The sequence below is a fragment of the Phascolarctos cinereus genome, unplaced genomic scaffold (assembly GCF_003287225.1).
Source record: "Phascolarctos cinereus isolate Bilbo 61053 unplaced genomic scaffold, phaCin_HiC Scaffold_726;HRSCAF=1367, whole genome shotgun sequence".
NCBI classification, from domain to species: domain Eukaryota; kingdom Metazoa; phylum Chordata; class Mammalia; order Diprotodontia; family Phascolarctidae; genus Phascolarctos; species Phascolarctos cinereus.
Genome location: NW_027556098.1, coordinates 135,455,932 through 135,471,642, shown reverse-complemented (window position 1 = coordinate 135,471,642; position 15,711 = coordinate 135,455,932). Strand labels below are relative to the sequence as shown.

Sequence of the window (15,711 nt, the reverse complement as noted above, 5' to 3'; positions counted from 1 at the left end):
AAAAGGATGTAAAACCTAAGACAGGATTCAAGCCTGCCCAGCTATGTTCCACTAACTTTTTATTTGAAAACCATTAATATTATTCTCAAATTTGGAAAAAGAAAAGCATGCACACAAGTCCAAATATTTCTCATTAGGCAGGAAAAGACAAAAACAAGAAGCAAACTAGAGAACCACCACAGAAAGAAAACAAGTACAAAAAAGATCTCCAGTACTCTAAAAGTAAAAAAGTAACAGTGAAAGAAAAGAATTTATTAATCTTTTTAAAGTCTACAACAGACTGCTACAGACATCACTGAGAATATATTACAGATGCCAGCAACGAAAGACATCTATTGGAATGGGGGAGGGGGCATGTGGCTTTAATACAACCAAGAAGCAACTAAGGCTATAACCGATAGCTCTTCATTGTTTCACACCAAATGCATCACTTCCCTCCTTTTCCTTTTTTTCTTCCCTCTCTTTCTTTCCCCTTCCTTAGCCCGTGTTTCTGGATTGCCTGTACCTTCCTGGATCACCACTGAGCCTGTCTGATGGCATTAAGGGTTAAAAGTTTTTTGACCCCTTTGCTAGAACCAGTAGTGTCTTGTGTATCACACAAAAATGCATTTAAGGAAAGCAAGACTCTCATTCTTAATTTATTTCTTACCACAAAGTAGTGCCCTAATATAATTTTTGTTGTAAAATGTTAAAATGTTTAGTTCCTCACACTCCATTGCCTATAATTCTCTGTTTACTCTTATTAAAATACCACCTTTCCTCACTTAGTAGAGGATGGCTAAGTAATACTAGTCACATTAAAATCAGGTCTTACCCCGAAGGTCTGGGTGACCCGGATGTACTCCTGATGGAGCTTTCTACTCGAGGACTACTGACTTCAGGTGGCTGAGGAGGAATGAGGCTCTTCCGGACCGCCATTCTGAAACAGAGATATCCTTGAAAAATAGCTCCAGATAAAGGACATTAAATATTGACAATTACCTGATGACTTCTACCTGTCATATATTGGAGCACTCATCATAATGGCTAAAATACTACCCTCACTTTGTGTTTGTGCTAGTATCACTATTTCACTATGGATTTAGTCTTAAAATAAAAAAATCCAGTATACTAAAAGATATAGCTCCTAAAGTGTTATGAAATAAGCATCCTTGGCAAACCCTTTTCTCCTCTAGAGAAGGTTCTCAATGGTTCAAGATGCCAACAATACATAACTGTCAAATTAAAGCTGTGATAGCTACTTCATTTCCTAAAACGTGACTAGAATTAGAAAATGATTGTTTTACCCTTCCAAACTGTCACTTTAATAGTGCCCACCACTCTAAAAATGAAAAGTCAGTGCAGAGCTTCACAGGACAATATAATGTATTGTATGTAGTAAATCAGTCACTTTTTTATCCAGAATGAACAATTTTTTTATATGAAAGAAAAATAGACTGTGGTCACTAACAATGAAGATACCTCTTTAGAAAGGAGTGCATAAGGGGCAGCTAGGTGGCACAGTGGATAGAGCACCGGCCCAGGATTCAGGAGGACCTGAGTTCAAATCCAGCCTCAGACACATAACACTTACTAGCTGTGTGACCCTGGGCAAGTCACTTAACCCCATTGCCTAGCAAAAACAAAACAAAAAAACAAAACAGAAAAGAGTGCATAGTAAATGCCATTACTACTGTAAGAATTCTGAGAGTTCAATCCTGAGAGAAACCATGGAAGCCCATATACAAACCACCATAAAAATAATGGACTTTTCATTCTACAATCTCTAGGGCCAAGTTTTTGGGAGAAAATAAAAACACTACTTCATAATGACCAATCTAATGATTCACCCTTGTTGTTAGCAATGGAGAGGTACCAATCACTACATTTTTTTTTTGAACAGCTATGTTCTAAATCAAGTGTCTTGTATTGTTTTGCAAGGCTGGGGGCCTCCTCACCCATCGGTGGCTGGCTTCTTTCGGAGGATGCTTGGGCGAGGGGACGAGCCTTGGGCTGGTGCGCTCGTGCTGGCACTCTGGCTGTGGGTCTGCACCACGGTGGTAGCTGCTGGAGTGGCATTAAATGTATTGCTAATAGGATTGGCTACAATTGTGGCTCCATCTGCCAACACCACTGCTGGGAGGATAGAAGAGAATATGGACAAGACGAGAGCAAAAAAAAGAAAAATTATTCAAACTCCTTGAGTGGAAGAGAGCATTTTCAACATGGTTTCTTTTCCTCAAAGATCATAAAAAAAAAAAACCCTCCAGAGTCTGTGCACCCTAGCATTTCTTACAACAGACCAGCTTTTTAGGGTTGGTAGCATTGTGCTTTACTTACACAGACTCACAGAAGAGGGAAGAGATGATTTAATAAAATCATGAGTGATTAATAATAATGGTAACACATTCTCCATTACACTTCTATTTATGACATCTTTTCATGTACATTATTTCAATGACTTGCATAATGAGTGTGGGAGAGAAATGACAAGTGTTTTGCATTTTATAGATGAGGAAACAGAGGGTGAAGAAAAGCTAAGTGACTTCCTCAAAAATATACAACAGGAAGAGGTGGTCAGGACTCCACTCTAGGCTAGTAATTCTAAGGTCAAGGGCTTTCCCCACTATAATATAATGCCTTACAATCAAAAATTTTCTTCCTTCTCTATTTATTTTGGGCATTTTATAAGCTCATGACTTCCATATTATGAGATTCTATGGTCATATAGTCTATTACAAGGTCTAAAGAACACAATTATGATGATGTTGCTGTGATGGAAGAAATACAAAACTACCTTGTTTGTGTTCAAACTGTAATTACCTAAGGCTTATTGCCCTATCCTCAACTAGAAAAAAATTTTTTTTAAAAACATAGTCAAAATGTTGGCAAGAATTTGACTATGCTTAATTGATAAAATAGGTATTCATGAAGATACTTAAAGTAGATTCCCATAGCAAATACTTTAACATATAATTAAGCTTTATGTAGGAAAGACAACTTAGGATAGTGAAAAGGACATTAGACTTCAAAAGAAATCTCTGCTCTATTCCTAGATCTTGGCCTTGGGCAAAATCATCTCTCTAAACCTTAATTTTGTCTTCTGTAAAATAGGGATAATACTTACAAATTTAAAGGACTTATGATTGGCTTGTGGCATAAAACAAAACACGGCAAATAATAATGATACCTGACTAAGAAGCCATTTCTGAGGTTTAGTAGTTGTTAAAATTCTCAAGTTAAAAATTCTGTTCTTTATACTATACAGAGGCATCAGGTAGAGGATAGACCTGGCCTTTGAGCCAGGAAGACCTAGATTCAAGTCTTGCCTCTGATACATATTGGCTGAGTGAACCTGGAAAAATCTTTGCCCCAGGTAGGTAATTCTCTAAGATGGATGCTGCAATAAATGCTGAACTATCTGCACTGACAGGGAAAGTTTTTCCCTGGGAGCTCCCCATACTGATGAAACTGTTAAGTTCAGTTTAAAATAAAGGTTGTCAGGGGCAGCTAAGTGGCACAATGGATATAGCACTGGCCCTGGAGTCAGGAGGACCTGAGTTCAAATCTGGCCTTGGACATTTGACACTTACTAGCTGTGTGACCCTAGGCAAGTCACTTAACCCCACTGCCTAGCAAAGTAAAATAAAGATTGTCAATAACCTAAAAGACAATCTTCTTGAATTCAGAGAAACAAGGGGAAGAGAAGAACCAATGCAAGATGAAATCAATAGAATAACACACAAAAACTCCAAGAATGTGAAGGAAAAGCTCATTAAAAGGAAATGCTGACCGAAAACTCAACTATGGCCAATACGAAGGAAGTAGCAATGAACGACTACAAAACACACCTTCCCTCTCCAGTTAGTGGAGGGGGGGGAATACCAGGGCAGAATGCTGCAATGCATCTTTAGAAATGGTCACTCTATCAGGTGTTTTCTTCTGTTTCAAGAAAATGTTCAATTTCAGGGGAGGAGGTAGAAAAAGTTAGCTCATTTAAAAGCTGCATTGCCTTTTTTTCTTCATTAATTTCAACAAAAATAGCTTAATATAGATATACAAATATTTAAACAAAAAAAAACTCTACATGCATTATGACTATAACATTTATTACTCCCTTTCTATAGCCTATTTGTACATTCATTTCTGCTTATGTACATATTGTTCCTTTTGTATGGTCCTAGTCAGTGTATATACTATATTTCTGGTTCTGCTTTCTTTCCTTTATATTCGAATGGTTTTTAAAATACTTCTCATTTTTGTAATTTTTAAATGCCACTGTAATATATTATTATGTATATATATTAGAGTTCACTAAGTCACCCTCTGTCAGATAGACTGTTTTCATTACTTGAAAATTTCTATGAAAAATGAGCATGCATTTTTCTAGAGTTCTTCCCCCCCCTTCATGATAATACTCAAGGAATTTTTTCAATATGTAATTATTGAGTCAGAGAATATAATTATTTTTATGCCTCTTGTATTGCCATTCTGCCCTCTAAGAAGATTCTACCAATTGGATATCCCACTACCAGTGCATGACATAATGATTTAATAACCAATATGTTAATATTGAGTTTTCTCCCTTTTAAGTATTTTTGTTATTTGGTGATTGTTAAGTATCACTTCAAAGGTATTTCAATTTATGTTTTGGTTTTTTTTTCTGATTTGGAGTAAGGTTGAATAAGTTTTCAAATGGAGTAATAAATCTATTCTCTATTGTAAACTATTTACAGCCTTTGCTGGGCACTGAGTGGCTGGGTCTTTTTAATAATGTTTGTTATCAATTTCATGTTTTTAGCAGTTATATTTGCAGAAATTATTATTATTTTTTTTATATGAGACAACTGGGTTGAGTGACTTGCCCAGAGTCACACAGCTAGTGAATGTTATGTGTCTGAAGCTGGATTTAAACTCAGGTCCTCCTGACTCTAGGGCCAGTGCTCTAGCTGTGCCACCTAGCTGCCCCTGTAGAAATTATTTTTAATCAGTTTTTCATTTTAGTTTATTTTTGTAGTGTTGAACTCAGTAAATGTGTACATATAACCTTCTCTCAAATAACTTCTACTTGCTATTTTATCTGCCTTCTACAACTGAGACAAATATCATTCTCTTTCCTTTTACCCTTTATAGTCTAATTTCTTTTAATTTTATGATCCAGCTGGAATTTGTGGTAATTTTTAAAAAAGAGATCAGACAATACAAATTAATATTCTGTATTCAGTGTAATTTACTCATTTCCAAAAAATGCTTGTTCCACTTACCATTCTTTATTAGACAAAGACTATCTTCCCAGAAAGCAAAGCTAAATGAAAAATGCCTTATAATCAAACAGCTAAATCAGAGTAGAGTTTATCTGCCCCTTTGAATAGTGCTAGAAAACTCAAGTTACCTGAAGTCTTAGTTTCACTCTGAGGTTGCTGAGCACCTATTGGTGCAGGCTGAAGTCCTTGTGTATTGATTGGTGTTGCTGAGTGGATCCCCTGTGTTCCAATTGGTGCTGGCTGGATTCCTTGTGTTCCAATTGGTGCAGGCTGGATCCCTTGTGTATTGATAGGTGCTGGCTGGATCCCTTGGATATGACGAGCATGAGATGCATCGACTGTCATCAGTTGCATGGGATTTAGGTGCACTGTAGAGGCCACCCCGACACCTGTCTGAGCTGTGATGGCAGAGTTTGGTGCCTGAGCTGAAACTAAACAGTACCATAATACTGTCACTACATAAAATGAAAGGTCCTACCAATATATATTTTTGCAAGTCTTCACCAAAAAAAAAAAAATCCTGGCTATGCCCTCTCAGTGTATCATAGTGGAGTCAGGAAACCTAGATTTGAATCTCACCTTAAACTTATACTTTCCTTGTTCAATCATTTTTTTCAGTTGTGTCTGACTCTTCATGATCTCATTTGGGGTTTTCTTGGCAAAGATACTGGAGTGGTTTGCTGTTTCCTTCTCCAGTTCATTTTACAGATGAGGAAACTGAGGCAGAAAGGTTAAGTGACTTGCTCAGGGTCACCCAGCTAGTAAATGTCTGAGTCCATATTTGAACTCCTGACTGCAGGCACGGCACTCTATCCACTGCACCACGTAGTTGCCCCAAATGCATACTAGCTGTAACTAAATCATTTATCCCCATTTTATAGACAAAGAAACTAAAGGTCTGAGAGGTTAATACTTGTATTGCCTACTTGATAGGGCTTTGTGATAAAAGCACTTTGCCACCAACCTTAAAATGCTACATAAATGTGAGTTATTATTAATGCAATATTTCAAACCATCATTTAGGCAAGTGGCTTATTAAGGAAATGATAAAAAGATTTAAAAGATCAAATTATGGGTTTCACTGTAGGACCTTTGAGTTAGAAGTAGAAGCAGACCTGTTCCCAGAGACACACAATTTAACTGCAGAATGGCAAATGAAATTGTAGTCGTTGTTCACAACCCCTTGATGAGCACTCTTAGACCTGAATTTATTTGTGTGAAGAGGAGAGAAAAGCAGGCACCTGAGGTTCAGGAATTCCCATATAGGAATTGCTATTACGTGACACTATTATGGGCAGGAACAGGAAAAGAAGTTTTTTTAAATTTTTGAGGTTTCTTTGGTGATGAAAATCACTACTGAGTATATTCAGCAAGGAGGTCAAAGATGATGAAAAGATCTCATATACATAAAAATATTTATGGCATCTTTTGTTGTATCAAGTAATTAGAAACAAATTGGGTGCACAACCCATGGCTGAACAAACTGTGGTATATAATAGAATGGAATATTATTGTACATTAAGAAACAACTAATATGAAGAATTCAGGGAGACACAGGTAAGTTTATATAAACTAATACAATCAACCAACAAGTATTCATTAAGTGTCTACTATGTGCCAGACACTAGGGGATACTGAGACAAAAACTAAAGTCCTTGCCCTGAAGGAAGTAAATAGAACTAGAACAGTTTACATGATAACCACTGTGATGCAAAGGAAAACAACAGCGAAGGTCATAAGAACTCATGTACTGACTAGTTATGACTTCACAGGGTGGATTACTGGGATGGCAAAAGGTGTATGCCATCACATATGCCCAATGTGTTTATACACTGATTTGATTTATACTTTGTTATGGGGGAATGTTATTGGAAAGCGAGTTCAGTGTTTAAAAAAGTGAAGAAAAAAGCATCAGTGAAGCATTTACTTTAAAAGTACACTCTGATAGCACAAGAAAATGCATCTGATGACTATCACCAGGTTTTTGTAACCTTACAGTCTGACAAAAATGAATTTGACAGATGATCAAATGTCTTGTATCTATAATTTAGGTAATTAAAGATGCCTGACTTTTACATTTTTGGCATTATGTCCACAGGTCCAGTGATATTATGAATGATTACAGCTAACATTTTGATATTTTAGCCAGCATTTAAATAATTTTAACTAGTATTTAAAAATAGGAAGATAAAGTTAATTTTTTCTGTAATAGTGATTAAAGTTGGTCTAACTTTACCCTTTTCTCCACTGTATAGGTATGGGGATAGGGGAAGATATGCATAGTGTTGGGAATGGGAAAAGATGACTGATGGATTGATATGGTCCAGCCATAAGGCCCTAAAGATACTATACCAATCTGGGCATACACTCTTAACTGACTCACTTATAACTGGCATCATTAATAGCAACAGCATCATATTAGTGAACATTTAGTGAGAACTTACGGGTTTAGAAAACATTTTACATACCTTACCAAATTTCATTTGTGCCTCCAACAATCGTTCAAGAAAACAGGATGGAAAAGGGCTAAGCCTTTATAAAGTGCCCATGTGTGCCAGGCGCTGTGCCATGCACTTTACGACTGTTCTCTCACACAACAACCCTGGGAAGTAGGTGCTGTTAGTATCCTCAATTTGTACCTGGGGATACTGAGGCAAGCAGAAATTAAGTGACTTGCCCAGGGCCACACAGGGGGTAAGTGTCAGAAACTAGATAAAATATTTGTATCATTATATATTATATTACAATAATGTTATTATTATTATACCCATTTGCCAGGTGAGAAAACTGAAGCTCAGAAAGATTAAATGACTTGTCCAGAGTCACACAGTGAGGTTAGGGGCAGGATGTGAACCCAGGCTATCTCTAACTCTACTTTTCGCACTACATATTTCCAGCTCCGAAGGAAAGGGAATTGTCTTTATCTTATGGCAGTATCTTTGGAAAGGTGCCAGCTCCCCGTTTACCCCTGAATAAAAAAACAATGCCAGCTGTTCTACTTTCACCTTCTAGCTGCATTATCACTTAGTCTCTGGTCAGTTTTTAGTATTAGTATCAACAAACTGTAGCTAAATGATTGGTTTGCTCTGTGGGTTGTGTTGCTCTTCCTTAAAATCCACATCTGAACCTTGAGAACTAATATTCTAAAGTCTTGAGTGCTCCACAACTCTCTCTCACCCCCTGCCCAATCCAGTAAGGCCCGATTTATATACATGAAAGCTGTAACATTTAGAAAAAATTTGAGGGAATAGTCCTTACCTGGATATTGTCGGATAGTAGACACTGAACTCGTGATGGGGGTATATGTGTGTGCAGTCAAAGGGTACGCAGAGGGTGGGTATGTTGGCAAAAAGTATTGGAACTGGACAGGAACAGATTGCCTAGAGAGAGAAAAAAAAAACTTTCTAAATATTCCATATGCTTATTCAATTGTTTCCTCCCTCAGTCCAGAATGACTACTACTTTGCCCCAAAATACTACACCTATATAATACTGGCCTCAAGTACTTATCATTTTGTTTATGGCCAATTCAGAAAACCTTCTGGTTCCTATCAACCAATATTGTTCGTTTTTTCCTGTTCACATTTCAAACCTTTGAATACTCAGCTCTCTTTGGAAGCCATTTCACTCCTATGGTCTCACTGCGTAATTATAGCTATACCTTTAATCTTGAAAGGTTTCTATTACTTGTCACAAAAATGTATTCTTTTTAAAAATTCCCTCTTGATGTTTATTCCTTTAAATCAATTTTTTATAAAAGCTGTGCCACTTCTTAAAAGTTTCACAAGAATAAAACATAGACGAAAAAGCTGATAAAGGCATAAGGCCCAAAACATCCAGTAAATTCTGTTCACTATAAAAACTTTGATGTTTTGTTTTGCTAGCCTCAGAATATGGGGTCCCTGATATTTTCTTGATGAGAAGGTACTTCTGATTTCCCATCATGACTGATGATGGCTAACAGGATGTTTCTGAGTGCATCTGTACACTGATAAGGAATATATGACCAGGGACATGGAAGAGTAACCACCTTGGAAAAAGAAGTTCAGGTGAAAGGTTCAAGATGGACTGTTACGGCATCCAGACCTTAGATCATAAGCCTTCTTGAGAAAAGCATCTAAGTAAACTGTATGGCTCTAAAAATATTAGATTACAAGCATTTAAGTAACATTTAAGTAATTTAATGTTCCCTACTTATAATTTATGTGTGTATATCTACTAAACTGAACTATCATAGATGTAATAGAAATAATATTTTAAATTGACTTTCCTGCTGTCATGTTAAATAACTTTTTAGTCTTCATTGTTACTGTAACTTGCGGAGATTTTGTGAAATATACTGTCAATCACCTGCTCAAGCCTAATGTATTACTTAAAAATGTCTAGATTTTGGTATTTTTGACTAAATATTTTTAAACCATATACATATCCCACACGATCAGTGACATTTCTCACAAACAGAAATTTATCAAGTAATCCAGGGGAGTTGTACTAAAACAGTCCCACATGCACAATACCAGCATCTAAAATCTACATGCTGTTTTGTGTCTCCTGATTTAAAAATACCATGACAATGAAAAAAACAAATAAACAACTAAATTATGTATGGAGCATTTACACTTACCTGTTGTCATTTCTGGTTTCCATTGCAACAGGATTTGGAGAGGCCCGATGTCCAGGTATAGGGATAAGGCTACTCCTCTCCGTTGGATAATCTGGCTGGATCCGGGGAGAAGTGTGTGTGATTTGCTGAGGGACTACCTTAGCTATGAAGAAAATGAAATAGGACCTTCATTTATTGTTCCCAGGGAACACCTGAATCTCATAGGCAAGCATGTGGAGCTTATTTATTTTACTAACAAGGGGCAAAGAAAAAAATTTCTAGTAAACGTCATTAATGCTCAAAAATATTCTACTCCACTGGTTCTAAAGACAGTCCTTAAAACCCTTTTAGGTGGTCTGTGTGAGTCAAAACTATTTTTGTAATAATACTAAGACATTTTAATTTCTAATATAGTTAACATCAATAGATACAAAACTCACAAGCAAAAGCTCATTGGGGTCCTCAAATAATTGTTAAGAATGTAATGGGGTCTTGAGACCAAAAAGTATGAAGACCACTGCAGTGTCCCTTTTACCCACTTTTTTCCTCTTCTTTTTTTTTTTAATTTTTTAGGCAATTGATTTGCCCAGGGTCACACAGCTAATAAGTGTCAAGTGTTTGGTCTGAGGCCTCATTTGAACTCAGGTCCTGCTGACTCCAGGGCCGGTGCTCTATCCACTGTGCCACCTAGCTGCCCTCTCACCCACTTTTAAAACAACAGAACTGGGACACCAAAAGATGTCAACAGACTAGAACAATAGGGCAAATCTAAATTTAGTAAGACAAAATTTAATAAGGATTAATGAACATTTGAATAATTATAAAATCAATTATACAATTAACAGGATGGAGGAAACTTGGCTAGATGACAGTTCATGTGAAAAGGACTTGGGGGTTTTAGTGGTTTAAAACTCAATAATGTCAGAATGCAGTCAAAATAACTAATGAGATCCTAGGCTACATTAAAATTAGGTATAATATGAATGCTGGTGGTTTCACTGTAACCTCGGTCAGATCACCACTATTGTGCACAGTTTATAATACCATATGTTAATTGGAACAATGACAAACTAGAGAAGGGCATCCAGGATTGTGAGATTGGAAACTGTTCCATATAAGATCAGTCAAAGGAACTGGGAATGCTAAGACTGAGGAGACCATGATAGCTGTCTTCAAGTATGTGAGGGAGAAAAATGATTACACTTGCTCTATTTAATCCCAGAAGGCAGAATTAGCACCAATGAGCAGAAGGTGCAGAAAGGTAAACTGTAGTTCAATATAAGGATGGATATAGGATTATACCTATATCTATGTATACATATTTTAAACAACTATTGCTGTTCAAAAGTGGAATGTGCTACCTCTACACTGGTGAGCTCCCCATCACCAGAGATTGTCAAATGAAACCTGAAAAACCACCTGATGGGATGCTAAAGCTGGGATTCCTAATCAGGTACAGGACATACCAGATACCTTTAAGGTTTTTTTCAGGTCAAGACTCTGCACAAAGTTGAAGAGACCTTCAGCTTGGTCTCCTGCCTCCAGTATCTCCAACCCTTCCATTCCAAAAGAATGTCCCTAATGTAAATACCCAATCACATTCTGCCTAGCTCAAAGACCTTGAGTGGCTCTCCTCTGCTAATTAAATAAACACTCTTAGGCAGCTTGGTGTAATGAAAAGGACACTGGATCTGGAGTCAAGAGACCTGAATTCTAGTCCTGGTTCCTGATACTCAGAGGATGTGTGACTGTGATTAAATCATTTAGTCTCTATTAAGTCTCAGTTTCCTTATCTGTAAAATACTTACTCAAAGACCAGTGGTGAGGCAAGTGTTTTGTAAACCTTAAAGTGTTACAGAAATAGGACTTATGAAGCAGGCACTCATCGGTGTTCCTGGCCATCTTTTCAGTCTTCTTTACTTCATATTTACCTTCATGTCTTCTTTGTTTCACTAAGCTACATTACTCATTATTCCTTGACTTTGTTTTGCTTCTCTCCTGTTTCCACACCTCCTGGATTCAACATTTCCTATGCTTAGAATAGAATGCCAGCCTTCTTTTTTTAAGCTGATGAAACAGTCCTTTATCCTTCAAGGCCCAATTCAGAGGCTACTTCCTCCATGATATCTACCTTGAATCTCCCCCACCTACAAGTGATTTCATATTTGCTTGATTCCTTTATACCTGTTTGACATCTATGCACATTACTTGTATATGATATAATCCCTGACTAGATGTATATTCCTTGAGGGAAGGCATTTTTTTATCCCCAGTGCCCAGCAGTGTCTTTCCCACAGTATGCAGTTTGCTGAGTTGAACAGGGAAAAAACAAAGTATATTTTAAAGGCAGTAACTAGTCTCTTTTCAAATGAGGGGGATATCTCTGTACTGTATGTACAGTAATATGGTGCAATGTTATGATGCTCTAAGTCCCAGGAATATCAAAGTCAAAATGTAAAGTTTCCACATCAAAGGAAAAACAACGTAAGCATACAGAAAGAAGAAATTCAAATACCAAGGAATCACAGTAAGGATCACAAGACCCGACAGTTTCTACTATTAAAGAGAAGAGATCTTGGAATATAAAATGCAAAAAATTGAGGCTTACAACCAAGAATAATTTCCCCTACAAAGCTAAGTATAATTCTATAGGGGAAAAGGAGACATCTGACTTTCAAACATTTCTGATGAAAAGATCTAAGTTTAGTAGGAACACTGAAATAGAAACACAAGAATTCAGAGAAACCAAGAAAGGTAAATTTATCCGAGCAACAGGAAAGAGCTATTTGATAATATAATTCTAATACTGGGGAGAAAAACAACAAGTAGCCTTCAAAACTTAAATGTCTTCAAAGAGTATTTAGGGAGCTAAAGAAGGAAAAACAAAGGTCCTGGGAGCATACTGGCTCCGTTCTTAAGATCTGAAGAGGGGGAAGAGAAAAGAGAATGAGAGGGGATATAAACTGGAGGAGGTGGTGAGGACAGCAGGCTATCTGAAATAGACAACGAGGGAAGATAAAAAGGGAATGTTTGCATGCAAAATAAATTTCCTGGTCCTGAAAGGGAATTTAAAAGGAAAAAAAGAAAACAAAACAACTAGACTCTAAGGGTGTGCCTGTGAATCGGGGGAATGGCTGAACAAACAGTGGTACATGAATATAAAATTATTGCAATAATAATGAAAGGCAAGACTACCACAGAGAATCCTGGGTTGTATGAACTGCTATAGAACGAAATGAGCAGAACAAAGAGTACAATTTATTTAAGGTCAACACAACGTAAAGAAAAACAACTTTGAAAGACTTAGGTCTGATTTATGAAAAATGACCAAACATGTCTCCAGAGGACCTATGATAAACCACATTAAACACACCTCATGAAAGAGGGGTGATGTACACTCAAAGTGCACTAAGAGAAATACTGTATTTCTGCACATGGCCATGATACATATTCATTTTGCTTGACTTTGCTCATTTTTTTAATGAGTTTTTTTCCCCCCCTTTTGGTCCTTTTCTTAGTTTTTTTAATTGTGGGATTCAGGTAGGTGGAGTTAGCAATACTGATGCCAAAAAAAGAGGACCATTGAAACATTTTTTAAATGTGCAAAACAAAAGGAAATATAGACAAATAGGATAGTTTTTGAAAATAATGTACAGAATTTATTATGTACTTTAAAAGAAAACCAAGTAATATGAAATGGAAATTCATAGTTTTATATGCAATCATTTTTGTATTCTGTTGTGAATATGGAAATGTTCTTTCTCTCTCTCTAGTGATTATGTTCAAAATAAAAGGAAAAAAAAAGAAAATCCCTAACAGGTCTTACAAAAAGCAAACTTATCAAACAAACATGCAGTTTATTAGAGCAAGATCAAAGGTAAATGAATCACAGAAGAAATGTTTTATTTACAATTAGTGAAAAGATTGAGGGAATCAGAAGATAATGAACATTAAGTAGCAGATTTCTTTCTTTAAAGGGCTATTTGGTGACTACTGGTGTAAATCTTCAGGGCATTTAGAATTTAATGAAATCTTAAAGGTCAGAAACACAAAAAGTCAGTATTACAGAAATATCAGATATGTAAATGAAAGCCAGTAGTTCTGTTCCAGTCTAGCTGTGATGCTTGTATGACTATGTCAGACTAACTATTAGTGTTGTTATTTCTTCAACTACTTCTACTGTGATTATCTGGGGATAATTTAGGGAAGCAAATGGTAAAGTGAAATTGATAGCACTAAAACAAATGGCCCTTATAAAAGATTTTCATAGTGTTCATCCAACATAATCAATCATATCTATAGCTTTATATGAAGTGACTGAAAATTTATCATTAGTTTTAATTTGCATCTTGATGAAAAGACATAAAGTAAAAGGATAATTTTATAATGAGCTGAAAATGACTGATATTTTAGTGTTAGACATGGCTATGTATTTCTATGGAGCTACAAGATATCAGAATATAATTTATCCAAAGTACCACTTAACACAATACCTTATAACTAAGTGAGCCAAGGCCCAGAGATGGTAGAGGGAGCCCCAGTTTCCTCACTGCTGGGTTGGCAGTACTAGAACCTGAGGAGGTAGCAGAAGTGATAGTGTCTCAGGTTTAAGGTTTCTTACAGGTGGGCCTGAGCCAACAAAAAGGCTGTATCCTCAGCACTTGTACTATCTGACCTCGTCCTAGAAGTAAGAGTATTACCTTTAGAGACAGCACTGGAAAGGAGTCATTATGAGAGGCAAGAAAACCTCATCTTCCCTATCCCCCCCAAAAAAGAGCCAAGAGAAATAAGAAGGCTCACCCAAAAAAGAGGGCACATCAAGCAGAGATCTATATGAATGTCTATGGTGTTTGGTTTTTTTTACTACTTCAGGTGACAAAGTTTCTGATAATGAACCACGTCACTCACTTAAATAGCCTTACTGCCTAATCTAATGTCCCTTTCTCAAACCTGATCCTCCTTGACCTCTCTGTAGCATCTGGCACTTTGGATGGCTATTTTCTTCTGGGAATTTTTTCCTGTCTAGGTTTTCATGATAATACTCTTTCTTGGTTTTCCTCAAATCTGTCTAGCCATTCTTTTTTCTATTTCTTTAGGTATCATGCTCTCAGTGGGGTCCTTGGCCCCCTTCTCTTTTCACTCAATACTTTGTCACTGGATGATCTTATCAGCTCCTATAGATTCAATTATCATCTATATGCAGATGAAGCCCATATCCATATGCAGAGAACCCTCACTTTAAGTAAATTTGCATTGCAAATAGCAATGGTGTAGCCCCTGGCCAGGGGTCCTGGCTTCAGTGCTTGGGAAGCCTCTCTGGCTGCAGATGGGGCAGGGCCACTTACATTAAGCGAGAAATGGCTGTACCTAGCTCTCTGTTAATCATCTCCAACTCCCTCTTGGACATCTCACACCGGGTATTCTGTAGATATATCAATCATGTCAAAACAGAACTCACTATCTTCCCCTCAAAACCCCTCTAGTCCTAAAATTCCCTATCACTGTTAAGGGTAACACCATTTTCTTAGTTCTTAGCCCTCCTACAATGGTATCACAATGGTAACACCAACAACTCACTGTCTCACCCCCCCCATATCCAATCTGTCAAATCTTGTTCCTAACCTTCATAACATCTCACATATCCCCTTCTCTGCACTCACAGACACAACTCTAGTTTAGATTCTCATCCTCTTTCACCTAGACTACTGTAATGGCCTACTGACTGGTCTATATGTTAAGTATACTATAGTTATTCTATCTGACAAGTACAGAAATAGCAGAAAAATTTATACCCAAGTATGTGACACTACCAGAAAGTAACCTCAAGTCTCAATGGGTAATATAACATTCTAGCTATTAAGATAC

At 36.9% G+C, this 15,711-nt stretch overlaps 1 protein-coding gene across 4 annotated transcripts in view; it reads right to left on the bottom strand.

Moving 5' to 3' along the window:
* Positions 1-15,711, bottom strand: part of SAP130 (Sin3A associated protein 130) — a 50,991-nt gene that overhangs the window by 8,496 nt on the left and 26,784 nt on the right. For 3 of the 4 annotated variants that reach the window (XM_020967174.2, XM_020967172.2, XM_020967176.2), the window contains exons 11-15: positions 9,868-10,009; positions 8,502-8,623; positions 5,372-5,674; positions 1,938-2,115; positions 815-919 (exon numbers count right to left, since the gene is read on the bottom strand). In XM_020967174.2, the coding sequence (XP_020822833.1) occupies positions 815-919; positions 1,938-2,115; positions 5,372-5,674; positions 8,502-8,623; positions 9,868-10,009 (850 nt within the window). The remainder of the gene's footprint in view (positions 1-814; positions 920-1,937; positions 2,116-5,371; positions 5,675-8,501; positions 8,624-9,867; positions 10,010-15,711) is intronic. The other variant, XM_020967173.2, reaches the window with a different exon arrangement.